Genomic DNA, 21,180 nt, shown 5'->3' with positions numbered 1-21,180 from the left:
GCATGGGTAACTGAAGATCAATTCTAACCCGGATCTAACCGGACAAGGTATCTTTGTCTGGCATGCGTTGGGCGTTTACTAACCGTAACCCCCATTTCTGGTTTCATCTGGAGCGGTTTGATAATCTTATGCTTTACACGTTCTTGCGTCCTTGTGATGACCGGCGTACTATTTCCGACAAGGATACTGTGTCATCAAACCCATTTCTGGTGTCGCTTACCCTAAAATTGCAGTAATATTGCTAAAAAGGGCGTAAATCTAACCTCCCTCATGCACTGTTAGCCGAACCAGTATCGGTTTTCATTTCTTTCCTGATCAAAATCGTGCTGATGAATGATTTTCATGTGTCTTGTGCTGCCACGCTGTGACGAAACCGACACTTGCATACTATGGGCCGAATAATTACTTTTTAGCCAGCAGATGTCTCATACAATTTTCACATTGCCAGAGGAATCGACTTAGCCGGATGGCCGAGACTTGTTATCCTCAGGCATTGACGTTCACATTTGCACTATACATGTCAAACATTTAACCCGAATTTTGCAACATAGATGACCGTTCATGTGAGGCACAAACGAAATTTCTAAAATGAAAACAGATAAAATATTCGTATACAGTCTCCTTGACGGAGCCCCGTGAGACTTTAATACCTCCGGTGGCAAACAACGTTTCATACCTATACGAATGGCAGTAAAGAACAGACAGTCCTTGCACGAATATTAAATTTCCGAAATAATAATCCTCAGATTTAGTCAACTAATACGACTGTCAACAGCTGTGGCAACCAGGCATGGCTGTATCGTTGGTCCGGTCCGGTAAAGTTATATGTGGCGGTCGCGCACTTTAGAACCAGATCGGGTTTTTGATTTTACACTTATCATACGAGATCTGGTACCGGAAGTAAGCTGGGGTTCGTCTCGGATATCACAAGTTCACGCGCGCACAAGTTCACGTCGGGAACAGACTCCTTTGCCTTTTTACCAGTGAGTTATAATTATAATTCATGACATGCCATGTTGGGTATTCATACAATTATAATTCATGGCATGCCATGTTGGGTATTCATACAATTATAATTCATGGCATGCCATGTTGGGTATTCATACAATTATAATTCATGACATGCCATGTTGGGTATTCATACAATTATAATTCATAGCATGCCATGTTGAGTATTCATACAATTATAATTCATGGCATGCCATGTTGAGTATTCATACAATTATAATTCATGGCATGCCATGTTGAGTATTCATACAATTATAATTCATAGCATGCCATGTTGGGTATTCATACAATTATAATTCATGGCATGCCATGTTGGGTATTCATAATACATATCGTCGGATTAATGGAAGTAAGCGTTTCATCTGCACATGTTAACAAAGTCACCCAAGGCAACAAACATATCCAGGAAGTATATAATAAATAAATAAATTTAGAATTTTAGTTTATGGTAATCTGTTCATGAGCTTTTCGTTTAAACAATTTCATTTTGGAACGAATGATAGAATGAATGAATGTAAATTCTATTTCACACAAAATGTCTCCGGTTGCACATAGGTTTATTTGAATTTTTTAGATTTATTTTATAATTTACACATCATGAATTAATTTTTATTTTTATTTATATATATTCTTTAAAATTTTTTCTGTTAATTTGGATGTTTGGGGAGGCTGTGTGTGTGTGTGTGTGTGTGTGTGTGTGTGTGTGTGTGTGAGAGAGAGAGAGAGAGAGAGAGAGAGTGTGTGTGTGTGTGTGCTGTTGTTGCTGTTACTGCTGTGTTTATTTGCAGTGGGGGTAGGAGGTTGGGGTATAGTTGTTGCTTTATTTCTATGTGTGTGGGCTTTTTTGTTGGGTAAGGTGGGGCGGGGTGGGGGCGGGGGGTGTCGTGTGTGTGGTTGGTTGTTTGCTTCTTTTTGATTTTGTATGGGGGAGGGGATCTTTTAGAGTCCGTGTATCTTAAAGCTTACATGCAACAAAATAACACCAAAAAAACATAATTAAAACACATTTATTCATGACATATCCATGAAATAACATCTCCGATTATGAAAACAAAAAACAAATAAACAAACAGTATTACTTGAAACAGTATAACACTGTCTTGAAAACGTGGTTGTTTGCAAATTTGCCAACCCCTACAAAGCAAGATGTAAAACAAATAAGAAAACGTATGGAGGCAGTGTGTTTTTTGCAGGCTTCCAGTCCGTGTCAGAAAAGGACCTATGAATTTAATCTTTTATTATCGTACAAAATTGTCACGCAAAAATAAATAGTACACATGTTTATCATTTACTAATGAACATCAGCTTTCTGATGTTTGAACATTTTCCGGACTCCACCAAAATAGTTGTTTGAGAGAAGCTATCATCATTGAAAACTCACAAGTGGTTTTCTGTGGGATGTAACCTATGAAATGGAACAGCCACTAGCTCGTCGTGCACGGGATACATATACCTACACATACACATACATACACATAAGTTGAATGCTGACGTGAAACAGTTGATGATTAAAGTATAACGATTTCTTCCGTGCTGAAACCAAAAGGGGCAAACCATTTTATGCCATTAATAAATTCATCAAAAGCTTTAGAAGTATCAGCAAGGGTACTGACAAATGTTCTGGAACACAAACATTGTGAGGGTGATGCGAAGCAGGTAGGGGTCGTGTCAAAAAGCACACAAATTAAAACATACCTTACCTAGTAAGGCAGTCTATCAACATGTAATAAAACAAATACATGTCGCTGAAAATTTTTAATAAAGCATTTGAATCAAGAACACACGTATCGAAGTACACACTCTGGCGACTCTTACACTCTTTCGGGTATCGTTATAAGAAACCTTCTGTGGAGAATAGGTCAGTACTCTGTGAACGCACTGATATCGTTCGCCTGAGAAATAATTTTCTCGGAATAATAAAGAAGAAGCGCGAGGAAGGGTTCGAGCCAGTGTACATGGACGAGACCTGGGCTAATGCCTCGCACACTGCCAGCAGTCAGTGGGTACCCGATGGGGGTGACAAGGGGTAACGTAGAAAGCTGCCTCAAGGGAAATCAGAGAGACTAATCATTATCTGCGGTAGTTGCTCCAGCAAATGCTGCGACTTGGTATTCAGGGCGAAGTCCACAGATAACAGAGACTACCATTCCGAGATGAATGGTGCAGTTTTCCTCGATTTGGTTAAAAGGAAGTTGGTACCAGCTCTACCAGGGAAGTCTTTTATCGTAACTGAAATTTATAACAATGATATTAGTATTTCTAAACTTTCTTGAAAACTTGGTTTGAAAATTTTCCAACCCTTTAAAAGCAAGATGTAAAAGAAATAAGAAAAGGTATGGCGCCAGTGTGTTATTTTACTGCAGACCGACGGTGTGTGTAATCATAAGAAAGGTCTCTCGTTCTCCAAATTCGACCACAGCGTAATCCTTGCACGCATCAATTATGGTGTTTTTACGAGCCGTCTTTCCGGTTCAAGCCGCGCGAACCTAATCATTGAGCATGCGCTATGTGCGCAGCGCAGCATAGCTGTTGAAACCAGTTTTCGCCCGGCTGTTGTGAATTTAGTGCATCGTTTGAACTGCGATTTCGCGTCGCGTCGCTTTCTAAGTTGATTTTGCACTTTTGATAATAAAGGTGTCAGAACCCGCAAAGTTGTGTGTTGCGTTGCACGTGAGCTTTAAGAAAGTTGATGTAGCCATTGTACTTATTTTGGATAGTTGTGCTCATCACTTTCTGGTACCACTGCTTCTCCCAAAAGTGTGATATAGGTGTCCAATCAAGTAGTCAAATTTTTTTTCTGGCTTTGTTTAACGACACATTCAATAACATATATTCCAGAACAGAACAGAACTTTATTACGCTCAGGCCGATATCCTCGGCATATGAGGTACAAATGGCATCAAAATGTCAACATAGCGGAATAGTGGTTAGCTGGAAGTTTTTACAGTTTGCATGATACATTTGCAGAATTTGCTTAGGTTTCTCAGGACAGATATCTTTTTACACGTAAACAGTGATCTAAATTTTAACATGTTTGGTCTTTTTACAAAGTTACTGTGTATATACATTGATCTTTCTTTTCTAAAATGTCTACATTTAAAAATATAATGAAATTCATCACCAACGTCATTTATACAACATAATTTACATTTTCTCTCATCTCTTGGTATCCTATTCCATCTTCCTTTTTCAACTGGTAAATGGTGGCAGGAACTACGAAAGTGAAGTAAAGGAATAGCTTTATTAAAGGGTAGGGACGTTAGGTATCTTTCAAATTCAAACTGGGGTTTCATGAGGGAATATGTTTGACCTTTGGGGGAACTGTCCACCTCTGAGCTCCAAAGTTGAATAGCATTGTCAATTAAGATTGAGTGAGCTGTATTTTTAATCCAGGAAGTTGAAATAGGAGACTGTGATAACCATACATACCTCAGACCAACAGGTGCCTTCATTGTGGAGATTATACACGATAGAATACAGGATTGAAGACAACTTAGGAGAATTCTTTGTACATAGTTTAGACCAAAACGTTACCATGCGGGTTTTAACATCAACAGAGAGTGGGACTCTACCGAGTTCACCATAAAGCATGAAAAGTGGAGTACTTTTTTAACAGGTAGTAGTTTTCTCATGAAACATATATGTACATTTTCAATCTGTTTTAGTTGAACATATCCCCAGATTTCACAACCGTACATTAAAATTGGTTTTACCATAGAATCGAAGAGATATAATTGGCATTGTATTGATAAGTTAAGCGTTCTACTTCTGCGTAAGACGAAATGCATGGCTTTAGTAGCTTGTTGGCAGAGATGTGATATAGCTGATTTGAAAGAGCATTTTTTATCAAAAATAATTCCAAGATATTTATATTCATTAACATGTTCTAAGGGGATTTTGTGTAGAAGAATATCTTTACGCATATCATTTTTATTACCACCAAATACAAGAATTTTATATTTATAGTTAATTTCCAAGTTTTGCAATAAACTTCAAAGTGATTAATAGCTTTTTGGAGATAATCTATTGAAGAAGCTAGGAGGACGGTGTCGTCTGCATATAGAAGAACGAAAAGCTTGAGGGAGAAATCTATCATGGTATTGAATGTTTCTGAGTTGATAATTACACTCGGACATTCACTGGACATTAGAAAGGCTTCTAGGTCATTTAGAAACAAAGAAAACAAAACTGGAGATAAATTTTCACCCTGCCTAACGCCAACTAAACAAGGGAAATAATCTGATTCCGCACCTTGTACACTAACGCACGATTTTATACCATTATACATAGATTTTATAATTTTTAGGCATTTGCCGTCTATACCTTGTTCAAGTAATTTACTCCATAGTGCTGCCCTCCACACACTATCAAAGGCCTTTTTGAAATCAATGAAACAACAAAACAATTTCTTCTTTCTATATCTAAATAAATCTATTAAACAGTAGAGAGTAAATATATGATCATTTGTAGAATACGATTTCCGAAATCCAGCTTGTGCTTGTGATAAGATATTTTGATCTTCTATAAAGTTTTGAATTCTGTTACTAAGGATACTTGTAAATAGCTTACCAAAACAACTTATGAGACTAATTGGTCTGTAGTTTTCTGGGTTATCTTTATCACCTTTACCTTTATAGATAGGGCGAATTATTCCACTGAGCCACTGCTCAGGGTAGACACCATCATCTAAAATTTTATTAAACAGTTTGACGTAAACAGGTAATAATACCCCTTGAGTGGTTTTAATGTATTCATTTATTATAGCATCAGGACCGCAGGCTTTATTATTTTTCAGATTGGAAATAGCAAGCCAAATTTCTTCACATGAAATTGCCCTATTAAGAAATGAATTACTTTCTTCAGTGTTGACATCGAAGTGATCAGCTATATCGTCAGGTATTTCAGCAGTCAAATCAGAATTTAAATCTTTGAAATATGAATAAAGTTTCTTAAGTGGAGGTACATCTTTATCGTTGTTGCTTATTCGCAGTAGTTTCCAAAACGATTTTGAATCATCTTTTCGTAATTTTGACAGTTTGCCCTGTAAATTATTTCTGTGTAGGTTATGGAATTTTGTCAATGTTTTTTTGTATGATTTACTTGCGTTGATAAGTCTTCTTTTATTTTCCATAGTTTTATTCTTTCGAAATGTAGATTTAGCCTGGTGATATTTTCCTCTACTGACTTTACAGTCGCGACCAAACCAAGGTCTTTGTCGTCGCTTATTTGTATGGGTGACGTTGTCGGGTTTCCTAAAACCAAAAACATTTTTAGCACTGTCAATAAAAACATGGTTGATTTCAGAAACAAGATTAGTCAATGATACATGATCACCTGTTGCACAGTTATCAATGCCAGATAAAATGTTGTCAATTTCATCTTGACGGGAATCAATTGCACGATGGAATTGAGAGGCACGCCGTTTGTCCCAGCGGCGGTGGGAGCACGTAGAGTCCGTGTTATTGTCAATTTCTGGTCGTGATTGACAGTTCGGAGCTATTATACCACACATGTTAACACTCAATTTCAATGCGCAGTGAGCATCTGAGAGTACGGGGTCAAAATCCAGTACACTGAAGTCCGTTATTGTTTTCAACATATTAATTGAGCAGATGCAGTAATCAATTAAGCTGCAGCCTTTACAAGTAGTTTTGCCAATGTATTTATCATCACCAAAGCGGCCATTAATGATAAACAAATCATTATTTCTACAAATATCAATTAGCTTATGCCCATGGTTATTTATTCTTCCAGAGTCAGTAGAAAATCTATCAATACCCAATCCAAGTGAAGAGAACATAGATAATACATCTCTTTCATTAAAAACATCTTCTGGAATACCAATGTTATCACATACAGAGTGTGAAAGTTGAATAAAATCAGCCAGGGTCTTAGTTCTAGCGTTAACATCACCTAGCATCATTATTTCACAATCATTTGCAAATTTATTAATGTCATTTTCCATGTCAATAAAATGGGAGATGTTGTAATAGGGGGAACTCTCTGGTGGAATATATACTGCACCTATAAGCAGATCCCTGTCTATATTTAGTACATGATGTGAAACTCTTATCCACTGAACACATTCTGTGTTTGTTTTAATAACTTTTACATATTTGTTCAATGAACATTTGACTAAAACTGCAATGCCTCCTGATCGCACTCTGGAATCTCTGTTCTTAACATATACATCATAACCAGGCATATCAATATCATCAACATTTCCAAGTTTAGTTTCTGCGAGTAATATGAAATCATGGTTGTTGACATAAGCATGAAAGTCAGGGTTGATGAGTTTGCTTAAAAGTCCACAAACATTAATGAAGAAGAATGTCAGAGTATTCATAGTTGTATATCTTCCTTGACACCCCTAGTGAGAGGGGGGATTGTCACTGTACCTTGCTTTCTTCTCTGGTTGTCTGTTGTTGGTAGGGGTTAAGGATGAGGGGGAATCTCTGTTAGAAGTAAGGGGAGGGAAGTCTCCTGTAGGATCTATGTCAGGGGTGGAATCAGGGTAGATTCTTTTACCATCAATGTACAATCTATCTCTGACAAATGAGGTTTTGTGGCCATTACTCTTAGCCTGCTTGTATCTATGCCAAAGTTGTTTTCTCCTTTGTTGAATTTCATAGGGAAAATGTTCATTTATTGCCATAGGTGTTCCTTTCAGTTTATAACTTTTACTTTTAACAATATCCCTGTCCTTTTTTGAGCTAAACACAACAAGAATCGGTCTACATTTCCTTTGATCACTCCTCTTCTTTCCTATTCTGTGAGCTTTTTCAAAGTCAACTGGTGTTTCCATTTGTAAATTATTCTCCATCACATCTTGTACTTTCACCTGGACATTTTCCTCCTCTGTTTCTTTTAATCCAATAAATATGAGATTGTTTTCCATATTTCGACACTGCAATTCAAGTAGCTGCTCTTTTATCTCATAGTTCTGGTCACATACTTGATGTAATCTACCATACAGATAGTCAATTTCCTCATGACAGTCATCAAGTTTACCCTCCAGGCTGTTTATTGAGTTTGTGCACGTGAGCTTTAAGAAAGTTGATGTAGCCATTGTACTTATTTTGGGTAGCTGTGCTCATCACTTTCTGGTACCACTGCCACACCCAAAAGTGTGATATAGGTGTCCAATCAAGTAGTCAAATTTTTTTTCTGGCTTTGTTTAACGACACATTCAATAGCATATATTCCAGATACGTTATAGTATGAAAGTATTTCACGTATGGACAGAAAAGCATTTCGAAACCATCATCAACTTATGATTCAAATACAGTGTTCAAACACAGAACTTTACAAAACTGTGATAAATATTTCCGGCTTGTACAGTCCCTTAGATTTTTTGTGTTTGTTTAACACTACACTCAGCAATATTCCAGCTACATGATGGCGATCTGTCAACATGAGCATCGACCTACGCAGATGGAATACGATGACATGTGTCAGCCAAGTCAGCGACCCTGATCTCCGACCCCAAAGCATGGATTTCTAAAGACCAATTATAACTCGGATCTTTACTGTTTCATCCAGTGCATGGATGAGTTCCAAGAATACAAATGCTGGATACGGTGTAATAGAAAATTTACATCCCATATGAATTGGATCTTCCGGAACAACATCTCTTGTGGTTTTGCCCCTACAGTACGACAAAAAAATTAAATTGAATAAATTCTCTTTTATCAACTCACCTCGCGACCCCTTCTCTCTTGCGGTCACAGACACTATGGACATTAATGCTAACATTTGAATGACATTTTCACCATTATTTATTTCCCATTGTTACATTCTCATAATTTGCGACATCAGTATTATATGTTGTATTAAGTTGAGACAATTCAACGTTAATTTATCGAAAGCGCCACGAACGTTTGATTGCGAGAGATTTATGTCCCCACAGCATACAGAAAAGGGATTCGGTACTATTCCCTACACAAACAATGGTGTTTGCATAATCGCATGTTTTTCTGAACCATCGTTATAATTCGCTTGTCCTTTCAATTTCAACATGGAATTTATATTTTATATTTCTGAAGACTTCTTCGGGATTCAGGTTTCATTACAAGAGTTAATGTATAACTAATTTGTTCCCACCCGGATATAATTGTCATGCAGTTTCACGGCGACTGTGTTTTTTGCGCATGTATCTAAGATATTAGATCGTAACAGACAGACAGACAGACAGACGGACTTAATGTGACAGAGGCAGAACTCACGAGCCATTTATGTTGTATAGCCTAATAGGTGTTAAGTCCAAACTGCATGTGGTCAGTGATTGAAGTTATGTATTGTATATGGCCACTGGCCAAAAATGCATTCATACGCGGACAGAAATTGACATACATCATGTTTTAATTCTGTTTTTTTTACTTTAAAGTATGTAACTTTAAAGGAAAATAACACAAAATGTTCCAAGTAATTTTTTCAAGCTTATAGTATGTTCATCGTTGGATTTTGTAAATCGAATAGTTTTTGTGCATCTGTTTTAGTTCACTGTATGAGAGGCCCTTTAATACCACATCTAGTTGGTCTTCGATGACATGAATGTTATATGGCAATATGGCCTACATTTCCCCTATTCTCCGTCAACTATCTAACAACTGCTTCTGTTTCCTCACCGTACAAGCATCTGCACAGAAACGTCGCTTTGACAAAATACAAGAAGATGTAATCCATGAATTTCTCAGTCATTTATTTCCAAACTTTTAAAAAGCAAATGAAAGAGGACACTTCTGTGTTGGAATATTCCTTAAAAACAAGTTTCAAAAGAGTGAGTAAGTGAGTTTAGGTTACGTCGCACTTAGCGATATTCCATATGGCAACGGTGTTTACATAATCGAGTCTGGACCAGACAAGCCAGTCATCAACATCATGAGCATCAATCAGCGCATGTGTGAACCAGGTAAGCAAGCTGGTTACGCAAGACCAAATCAGACCTGCAGAACTAAGAATTGTACTAATCTGTAATTAACGTCACTGATTTCCACGTTTACACGCATCAGTTCCGATTAATAGTTTAAAATATATTTCTTATAGCAACATAGGTTCTTTATAATAACTCATAAGAAACAAAGGATAGTCCTTTCGTACTGCTTTAAACTTTATGTAATCGCAAATGACATTTAAGCGTGACCTAACCTACAATTTTAGTATTTTTCTCGCCAATCGCGGGTAGAAGAGGCAGGGTAGTCTGAGCGTTGTGGGTATGATCTGTTGTCAGGGTAACCCGAGCCATGCGTATAAGACCTGTTGTCAGGGTAACTCGAGCCATCCTTGTAGGATCTGTTGTCAGGGTAACGTGTGTCTCGCGAGTAGGACCAATTGTCAGGGTAACCAGAGCCTTGCGTATAGGACCTGTTGTCAGGGTAACTCATGCTATCCTTGTAGGATCTGTTGTCAGGGTAACGTGTGTCTCGCGAGTAGGACCAATTGTCAGGGTAACCCGAGCCTTGTGTATAGGACCTGTTGTCAAGGTAACTCGAGTTATCTTTGTAGGACCTGTTGTCAGGGTAACCCGAGCCTTGTGTATAGGACCTGTTGTCTGGATACCCCGTGTCTTGCATGTAGGCCCTGTTGTCAGAGTAGGCCATATTGCCCTGGTAGGCTGTAGGCTGCATGTCAGTCGTGGTGGAGACTAGGGTCATTGGTGACATTGGCATCATCACTTGACCTTGGCTTGCCTGAAACGTGACAGTGTGAGGCATTAGTGGAATATCGTGATGGAAGGAGGGCATAGGCTAAACCAGTCGCCTGGACCTAGATAAGGGGCATAGGCTAAACCAGTCGCATGGACCTAGATTTTCGGAGCTCTCCTAGTGTTAAGATTTGTGATGTTCCCTGGAAATCCAGAAAGATTTATTCAAAGTAATGGACACACAAAGCTTGGTGCTAGGCTCAGTGGCGTTAAACGTCCTTGAATGAAATGTTAAAGCTGGAAGTACAATGTAGACAAACTTTATGAATAACACCTTTATTTTGTGAGTGTGATTGTCGAGCCATTGCCATTGTCAAGCTGTACAAGAATCTGTATCTCTATCGCTCACACGAAATAAAGAAGTTGTTATCGATAAACAGACGCGCAGCAAACCATTTGTTGCGTCTAAGTCTTATGGGATGCAAAGGAGTATTTATTTAGATAGTTCTGAGAGCTTGCTCAACCTTTTAAACAAAAATCATGTGTAAGCAGAGGCTTTTTTAATAATGGTAGCTACGCCTCTGGTGAAGCTTCTATACAAGAATCGTTCTTCATGAACCGATCACAAATCACAGCCTGCAAACATGCCGCCCTTGTATTCAGGCTACTGGCATCTGCGAAAGAGGGAAAGAAGCTGACTTCGCCAGAGGTCATCCTGATAAAGGATGTGATCGTTTCCTTTACGGAAAGTACAATCGATAGTTCAATCCAGTTTCCCCACATTACCGGTCGTCTGCATGCGAGGATGCCACCCAGGATTGTGATGATGAGTGTGAGGACCCAGCCAAGTACCATGCTGATGGAGATGCTGTAGAGAACGGCGTAGAAGCTCGTGGAAGTGATGCAGGAACTTTGGGAGGCGGAACTGAACAGAGAAAAAAGGAGTGAGTGAGTCACCTCCAAGAATGGCTACTTCAAAGTGCCGTCGATACAGACGATGCTCATAGACTGGAGTTTGTTAATGATTATTTTTGTATATTTGTTTATACAGTGGAAGCTGTCAAAACCGACATCTGTCCAATCCGAAAAGTGGATTATAGCTTCCACTGTAGATATGTTGTTGACTGTAGAGTTTTCGCTACAAATACCCTGTCTGCTGTTTTGTCTAACATTGAGCAGCCTTTTCTCAAGTGATATCAATACATACAATACGCACTCAGCAATATTCCAGCTATATGGCGGCGGTCTGTAAATAATCGAGTCTGGATCAGACAATCCAATAATCAACAGCATGAGCATCGATCTGCGCAATTGCGAACCGATTATGTGTCAACCAAGTCAGCGAACCTGACCACCCGATCCCATTAGTCGCCTCTTACGCCTTTTTATGGCAAGCATTGGTTGCTGAAGGCCTATTCTACCCTAGGGTAGATAACCCAAGTTGTTCTTGTGGAAATGTTGGTGAAAATTTTTGCCATTACCTAACTGAGGGATCTGCTATGATTTGACTAATTTTACCAAGCTGAATATGAATATAGACTATGAGTTACTATTATATGGCAATACAGATCTGAAACCTCGAATAAATCAAGACATACTTGAAATTGTTCAAGCATACATAAGTAAATCAAAGACTTTTTATTTGATTATTGCAATTCTTACATGTCTTCCCAGTTCTTGTCTGCCCATCTTGTATAACAAATGTAAATAATATTATGTAAATACTACGGAGATATTGCTCCAAGTTGTATGACTGCGTGTACCCATCCTTTGGCTGTTGGAGTGTTTAGTGAGTGAGTTTAGTTTTACGCCGCACTCAGCATAATTCCAACTATATGGCGGCGATCTGTAAATAATCGAGTCTGGACCTGACAATCCAGTGATCAACAGCATGAGCATCGATCTGCGCAACTGGGAACCGATGACATCTGTTCAACCAAGTCAGCAAGCCTGTCCACCCGATCCCATTAGTCGCCTCTTACGAAAAGCGTAGTCGCATTTTATCGCAAACATGAGTTGCTGAAGGCCTATTCTACCCCGGGTAGACCTTCACGGGTCTGTAGTGCTTAATGCTTTACATGGGTTCGATGTCCAACATAGGAACAACATCTGAAGCCCATTCCTGGTATCCCCCGCCTTTACATTGCTGGGATATTGCTAGAAGCACATCCCAACTCACATCACAGAAAAAATAGTATGCATCTTCTTACCCGCACGCTCTGGAAACGTAAGGAAGAGTGGTTAATATCAGCAAGGCGGCAATAACGAAGATCCCCATCACCAGCAGAGTGAGGATGCAGAACACCATCTGGACAATGTACTGAGAAACAAGAGTATACTGAATTAATTCATTTTAGGTCAATTTGTTGTAGTGTCTCATCTCCGAACGGCAAGATCGAAAAAAAATCAAAACTATATAAATACAAATAAGGATGTTTTAATGTATGGTACACATAGATTGTGTCGCTTTCTTTTAAAAGCACAATCTAAATAATGTACCAGGAAACGAAAGCATGCTGAGTTTATTCATTTTAGGCCATGTGCATTGTCTGTCTGTTTCGCATTTCCAACTGTAACCAGAAATAGGACGCACCGTTTAAGAAAAAAGCAAACTATATAAATATAAGCGAGAGTTGATATTTCGTATTTCATTTAAAATTCAGATCACATGGTATTTGTCTAAAACATTGTTTAGGATCTAGATCATCATCACATCCAGGAAACATTACAGATAGATTACACTCATTTAAAATATTTCAGGTATTCCGCATTTTTCCCATCTCCAACAACAGGATATTGAGGGGGAAAATATAAAAGAAAGAAACATAATACATAAAACATAATGTTCAGTAATTGTGTAGCTTATTGCACGAGATTAGAGCACTTTGTAATGGTCTTTGAGGTAAAGTTGTGTGTTGTTCAGCAATTTTCCACTTATACGATGGCGGTCTGTAAATGCTCCCGTCTAGACGAGACAATTCAGAGGTTGACACCATGAGCATCGATCTACGCAGATTGACTCTTATGACAAATTCTAACCGTTAATGGTTTGCAAAGGAAAGTATACCGCCTTGTTTGGCTATGACAAATCCAGAAACAACCAACAGCATTGGTTCGTTCCACAGAAACTCCTAGTTCGATTTCCGGCAGGCAATTTATCAAGGTCATTTCTTGTTCCTAAGTTATCATATTGTTGTAATGAACATGAAAGTAGTATTGGAGTAAACCCTCACTCACTCACTCACTCACCCACTCACTCCCTCAATCTATCAATCAATCAATCAATCACCCTCCCACCCTCCCACCCACTCACTCACTCAATCACCCTCCACACCCTCCCACTCACTCACTCACTCCCTCAATCAATCAGTCACCCTCCCACACTACCACCCACTCACTCACTCACCCACTCACTCACTCATTCACATACCCACTCACCCACTTACTCACTCACTCACTCTCACCTACTCACTCACTTTTTGCTGAAGGAATGTAATATTGGTAGATACTGAGTTACTTACGGCGCATTTCGATTTCGTAAATGTTCCAATGAGACCGAGAAGCCCTGGGACTATGTACTGAAACGATAACAAACTTGTTTATGTTTGTTGTTTATGTATTTATTGCTTAACGGGACAACGATATTCCAATTACGACAGTTGCCTTGGAAAAATGGTCTTGACCAGAAATCCAGTGATTGATATCACGAGTAGAAGTAAGGATTGAATAACTAAATTTATCAACTTAAGTAAGTATTGCTTATTGTCTTGGCTCGTTTGGTTTGGTTGTTGTTTTATGCCACACAAAGCAATATATACGTTATCTGACGGCAGCAGGTACATAAACGATTCTGAAATAGACAATCCGGTGATCAACAGCATGAACATTGATCTACACAGCTGGGATAAGATAACACGTGTCAGCCTAGAAAGTGAGATTGATTGATCCGCGGGTCACCTCTTACGTAAAACACTGGTTGCTGAAAACCAGTTGTGACCCCTTTCTTCACGAGTACCAGTGGAGCACAGAAAAAAATTCGTGTGCATATCCATTCTTTCACAAGGGTAACAATATTGAGCTTCGAGATGGTAGACAACATGGAAATTGCAATGCATATGAATCATTATCATCATCATTACTCACTGCAAAGCCAATACTCCACAAGGGAACGGTTGAAATGCCGACAGGGTTCACTCCAGCAAGGACGCTGTCAACGTAGACTCCTGACAATGCGCTGTAGATTACACCTGTTAAGATAAGATTGTGGCTAAACAGTTCTGAATGGGTCTTTCGAAATGTGCCTTCATGGGTGTACTTCAGCGTTATGGATTAATCATTATTAAGAGGGTATCTCGTCCCAACTACATAAACAAATAAAAGATCTGGCCCCGACTTATTCCTGCAGTAAATATACCTTTATAGTTTATGTTAATGCTTTTTAGTAGTCTTTAAAGTAAAGATGTTTGGGGTTGTTTTTGTTTAACACCGCACTCTGCATTTCACATCGATATGATGGCGGTCTGTAAGTGCTCCGGACTAGAACAGAGAATTCACAGGTTGACATCATGAGCACCGATCGACGCAGGTTGACTTTTAAGGCACATTCTGACCGCTAATAGAAAGTATACCACCGTGTTTGGCTATGGCAAAACCGGAAACAAACAGCAACATTGACTGACGAGCGAGTACTTTAACCGCAGATTACCCCGTTACCCCTTTTGAGCTACGTAGCAATGGCATCATAACGCTGGCCAGGAACAAAAAGTCGCACAATTTATGTAGCATGTCGACAATGGACAATAAAACAACAAACTTATAACAAAGTCGTATAATCGACCGAGTGTAGAGTGCATGAATGTACCAGAACTTAACAAAACAATACTATGTATACTATTGGGCTACAAGATATTAACAAAGTAATAACCCAATTCACAACAATATATGTTACTAATATAACACTGTCAATGACTATACTATTCGAATATATATGCTCTCATATGTATATACATGATTACCGCAATGAAAAGATACCAACTAGGTCGAACTAGTCTAGCACTACACTGCTGCATAACCTAACGAGGTCAGACTGTACAATAGTATAACACTCCACTGTTGTACGACCTACTGACGAGGTCGAACTTTACCACAGTCTTACACTGCATTACTGTACAACCTACTGACGAGGTCGAACTGTACTACAGTCTAACATTGCACTGCTGTACAACCTACTATCCAGGTCGAACTTTACTACAGTCTAACACTGCACTGTTGCATAACCTAACGAGGTCAGACTATACGATAGTATAACACTCCACTGTTGTACGACCTACTGACGAGGTCGAACTTTACCACAGTCTTACACTGCATTACTGTACAACCTACCGACAAGGTCGAACTGTACTACAGTCTATAACTGCATTACTGTACAACCTACTGACGAGGTCGAACTGTACTACAGTCTAACACTGCACTGCTGTACAACCTACTATCCAGGTCGAACTGTACCACAGTCTAACACTGCACTGCTGTACAACCTACTAAAGGGTCGATCTGTACTACAGTCTAACACTACACTGCTGTACAACCTACTGACAAGGTCGAACTGTACTACAGTCTTACACTGCGCTACTCTACAACCTACTGACGAGGTCGAACTGTACTACAGTCTAACACTGCACTGATATATAGCAAATCAGACACAGCTGTGATGCGTTACAGCCTTTACTTACAAATGTGAAACTTACGAAACAGAAGACTAAAGGTTGGTATAAGTCTCTGTTTCGCAGTAACTGTCAGTGCGTGACTGTTGTACAGATTATACACCTGATGACAACCTATCGTTTTCCCTCCCCCTATTGTACCTTTACCAGCCACGCCGGTCTGAACAATACAGTAACATGGCCTTGTAAAACACATTAACTTAAACAAGGTCGTAGTTTCCTTTGGAGACAGGATCTCACTGTGTCACGGATAAACATGATACGACATCGAGTTCAACAGATTCCTGGTGAACAATAGAACTACTACTTGAAAACTACGCCTGTACGTACTCACCACACGCAAAAACTAGTCCTGATATGACTCCATTGGCGATGTTAACTCTGCGTTTTTCGTCATCTGCCATCTTGGTGTTGTGGTGTCCTAAATATCACATCCTAGTCAAAGCGTTTAGCAATCCCCCCTTTCTTCTTTTCATCAAGGTCCCGTTCCGCCCCTGTTTCACAATACAACCGATCGTGTTCACCGTTGCGTGATCTGGGGTAGCTACTAGTTTGAGTATTCAGAAGGCCTGGCTTTGTTGAGTAACATATACAGTTTGTTCAGGGAGAATGGTGTTTAACGCTGATCTCGGGTATATCAGGTTGTGTTGACTGGTTCGGGTACTGTTCCTAGACTAGGCTGTGACTGTCCCCGTTGTGACATGTGCGTCACCGCACGTTGTAAAGCATAGGTAGTATATCCTTGCATGCATTGTCATCAAGTACTCTGGGGTGGAGGGGTAGCCTGGTGGGAAAAGCGTTCGCCCTTATCACCAAATTCACTCGACATTGCAGTCTTCAACGTGTATACAATCAAAAATATTTAGCACTGTGATAAACCTTGAGAGTGGAGATAAATCGAATGCACTGAATGTCGATTAATGTCTATATGTTGAAAAATATGTATCTTTAAAATCGCGTGAGGAATGCGGTAACTCCAAATCTGGATGTAGGTACCGCAGGATGAGGGGTGGTGATAACGGCGAATACATAAGTGTTGTTAGTGTTATTTTTAAAAAAAATACTACAAAAATATTAAATAATGCATGTTTACCAAGTGTATCGGCCCACGGGAATGCAAACATTGTTTACGTGGTATCATTACTAATGTACCTGCCCCACTACAAAAATTTCAAGGAATGTTCAAGAAGACGCACCGATGCAGCTGTTGTAAGTTTACATTTTGAAAGAAATATATTCACATATTCATCATATTTTACTGTTTGATGTAATTTGAATTACATTGATTGTTTTCTGTCTTCTTTCAGAGCTCTTTTCTCGAAGGTGCGGATAAGTGTAGACTTAAGTTTATTGTTATGTTTGCTTTGAAATCTATCTTTTACTCGTTAAAATTCTGTTACAATATTATTTTTCTAAATTTATTCAGTTAATTGTTTCAATTTATTCATGACTATAATCCCCCGCCACACCTTAAGCGCAGGGAATAGTGTTAGGCTCCGTTCGTCCGTTCGCAAATTGGAATATGTTAAAGGCCGTTGACATAATTCTTTTTATATTTGGTGTGTAGGTATATCAAAGTATGAGATAGATCGCGTTCGGATTTGTGGCCTTGACCTTCATCTTAATTTTACGTTTGTCAGCGAGATATCTGAAGAACCATTCATGGGATTTTCTTCATATTCAAAACAAAGCTGCATCTAAGGAAGAAGCGTGATCCAGTCAATTTTGACGACCTTCATCCAATTTTCAAAGGCAAAATGAAACACTGAATATTTCAGTTTGTTAGCCGACATGTTCACCTGTCGTCGAGACATCTCACAAACGATTCATTGTATTTTCTTCATCTTTGACACAAAGCATCCTCTTGGGAAGGTGGGAGTTGACTGAACATGATTTTGTTGACATTTACTTTCATCTTTAACTACAACCTTCACATTCATTACCTTTAAATGTGATTTGAAAATTTGCGGCGGGGGGTTATGTCACTTTAGTGACAATGCATGTTCATTTTCATTTCACATGACAAAATTGAACATGTTTTGAATGTTTTTTTTTCTTTCATTTTAATACTCTGTGGTTTCCGTGCACTGTTAGATTGCTATAAAGTTTCTTGAACATATCTTTGGCCTACGTTAGAATATGTGTACAAAATATCATTTTAGTTGACTAAAGTAGTACTGCGCTGTATGAACAAATGCGCTTTATGCAGGGTTGGATTTTCAGAGTTAATTGTGCTTTGAGGAGGATCAAGAAGTTCCTCAAAGTTGATGATATTCATATCAAAATCACATCGTTTAGACGGGGAATTCTCTCCTTAAGGTTTCTGTACATGTTATCTGGGTGGACTCATAAATTACCTGAATGATCGGCCCAAGTCACAAATTGCCCAAGGACAAAAGCAGGTGAGGAGCGTATATCCCTCAATAAATATGCCACAGGTAGGCCAGTACAGGTGTATCTCATGCAGAGAATAAACATATTTTCATTATCATGTTCAAGTTCCCATCTTGTGTGAAATACAGCAACATTTATATCACACCATACAATAATTCATGTTCACATGCTTTTATGCCTGTCAGATATAACCCACGCCCAGACTAAGTTGATCAAAGCAATCACTAATGCTTAAGATAGTTATAAAGGTAAGATAGTTATAACTCTTTAATAGGCGGTCACCGTGATATCACAAGTACGTTCCTGTTAAGTCGCATTGAATATGAAGGTACATGGAAATACTTACAAAAAAAGATATTTGAAAAATATGCAGTCCCAAAAGTTAAGATAATGGGGTTAAATAATACACTGAAACGAGTGACAAAAAATATTTGAAAAATATGCAGGCCCAAAGGTTAAGAAAAACAGGGTTTAATAATACACTGAAACAAATAACAAAAATAAAAGATATTTGAAAACATATATGCAGTCCCCAAAGTTGAGATAGTAGGGTTTAATTACAAACTGAAACGAATAACAAAAACAAAAGATATTTTCAAAATATGCAGTCACAAAGGTTAAGACCACAGGGTTTAGTAAAACTAACAACACTAACACAGTGTCCAGCATGGGAGACGTCGCCGTCGCCGTCGCCGTCATCCCACATTACAAAACTGGCTATATGTCGAGGGACCGAGGCAGGACGTGCGTCTATGTTGCCTAGCTTCTTCACAGTTCAAAGTTGAGCAAACTGTATCGTAAAACACCTCAAGTGTTTTCCCCCAAAAAGACAGTAAACCTATAACTCTTGTGAATAATACAAATAATGATCACGTGACTAATAGGTTAATCAGTGTAGTATGTTATTCTTTCATGATTAAAAGGTCGTGTTGTCAATGAAGATTTGGACATAATTTATAGTCACCTATTTTGAATAAAATACGTGGATAACAATTGAAAAAAATCGACATTTTATCATCCGAGCTGAAGAATATTTTGTCATTTCTTAAAACTTAGATGTAAGGAATTAACATTACGGGTGTTCGGGTTGGGTAAGCTAATAGAGGGTGAGGTACCCGGGTAGATACGTTGGACAGGCCTACATAAGGCTACAATAAAGAACTGACATGTGTTATGAGTGGTGTTCGCTAGGCCAATCATTCATGACTGTGTTTAGATGAAGTTTTAATCGGAAAAGAAGGCGGGTGGGGTACATCGAAGTGTAAGGTCTTGTCTAGATATACATTGTCTTTCTAGATATATATATATATATATATATATTGTACTGTGAAGCGTTTCTAGTCGGGGATCATCTCAAAATTTATATATCCATGAAAAGCAAGTTTAATCCTGGCAACGACACGAGGGCCACTGTGTACTACCCCAAAACGAGGCACACACGATACATTTGGTCCTACCTTAGGCAAGCCTGTTAAAAACTACGTCACCCAGCAATAAGTGGGTACCAGGTGGGATAGAGGTTAAACGACTGTTAATAGGAATGACGATTGTTTATGGATGATCAACTTCTTTATGTACAATATTAACGTTGACAGATACTTATGCCGCTTAAAGAATGCATGAGTCCTAACAATGACAATGATAATACAATATGTCTGACAATGAAAACAAGCATAGATATTGATGAGATAAGCCGAGGCACGATAACGACATGATCAATAGCATACCAGTGGGTGTGAGGCTAGCTAACAGGCGAGGGGATTAGTCAGAGAAGCCAGAGAGAGTCAATTAATTAGTTTTGGTTTGGATGGTGGTAAACTGATGAGATGAAATAGTCATGGCGCCCCTGTTAAGTTTTGGGTGGCTTCTCAGACCACATACAGCAGCAGAAATTTCAGATATGTCAATTAAACATTCCTGAGCTGTATGTCATTAAAGTATTATAGCTTACTGGTGTCACCAAACCGCGAGGATCCGGGGTAGAATTAGTCTGAAGCAACCATAGCTTGTCATATGAGGTGACTTACCCAATGGGCTGTTTCGGTTGTGCTTTAACGCGACACTCTTATGCTAAATAAAAAAATGTTTCTCGGCCATCTACGCATCACTTTTAGTTGTTCGCGTAACAAATAGTTGTTGTCATTTTTTAAAAAATCCTTTTCACTTGCCCACGTCCCAGTCATCCATTTGTCCACTATAAGAATGAATGTCTGTAAGAAGGAGTGTGACTGAATCTACTACTCATTACCACGTGTTAAACGTCCCAGGCTGTATTTCTGAGAGAAAAAAATATAAATGTATTCCCTCCTCGTCGCTTTTTTTCTATCGAAAATTAAAAAAAAACAAAACAATCCTACCGTCCTGGTCATTTTTGGCATTTGCCCTGTGGCATGTGGCTTTTGAAAAAGATGAACC

At 38.8% G+C, this 21,180-nt stretch overlaps 1 protein-coding gene across 1 annotated transcript; it reads right to left on the bottom strand.

Moving 5' to 3' along the window:
• Positions 1 to 2,001: 2,001 nt before the first annotated feature.
• On the bottom strand, positions 2,002 to 17,064 carry LOC137287213 (uncharacterized). Its single transcript, XM_067819399.1, has 7 exons — positions 16,706 to 17,064; positions 14,795 to 14,898; positions 14,173 to 14,229; positions 12,862 to 12,971; positions 11,438 to 11,576; positions 10,156 to 10,697; positions 2,002 to 3,237 (listed from the first exon to the last, which is right to left on the bottom strand). The coding sequence occupies exons 1-6, from the start codon at positions 16,773 to 16,775 to the stop codon at positions 10,164 to 10,166; spliced, it is 1,014 nt and encodes a 337-aa protein (XP_067675500.1). The 5' UTR covers positions 16,776 to 17,064; the 3' UTR covers positions 2,002 to 3,237; positions 10,156 to 10,163.
• Between the last annotated feature and the right edge of the window lie 4,116 nt (positions 17,065 to 21,180).

Source organism: Haliotis asinina, chromosome 6 (assembly GCF_037392515.1).
Source record: "Haliotis asinina isolate JCU_RB_2024 chromosome 6, JCU_Hal_asi_v2, whole genome shotgun sequence".
Taxonomy (NCBI): domain Eukaryota; kingdom Metazoa; phylum Mollusca; class Gastropoda; order Lepetellida; family Haliotidae; genus Haliotis; species Haliotis asinina.
Note: the sequence above shows the minus strand (reverse complement) of the source record. Positions and strands in the feature narration are given on the sequence as shown.

Coding starts and splice junctions, on each gene's coding strand:
- LOC137287213 (XM_067819399.1), bottom strand. CDS start 16,775: ATGGCAGATGACGAAAAACGCAGAGTTAACATCGCCAATGGAGTCATA. Junction 12,972..14,172: donor TTACGAAATCGAAATGCGCC/GTAAGTAACTCA, acceptor CTTGTTTCTCAG/TACATTGTCCAGATGGTGTT. Junction 11,577..12,861: donor TACGTTTCCAGAGCGTGCGG/GTAAGAAGATGC, acceptor TTCTCTGTTCAG/TTCCGCCTCCCAAAGTTCCT.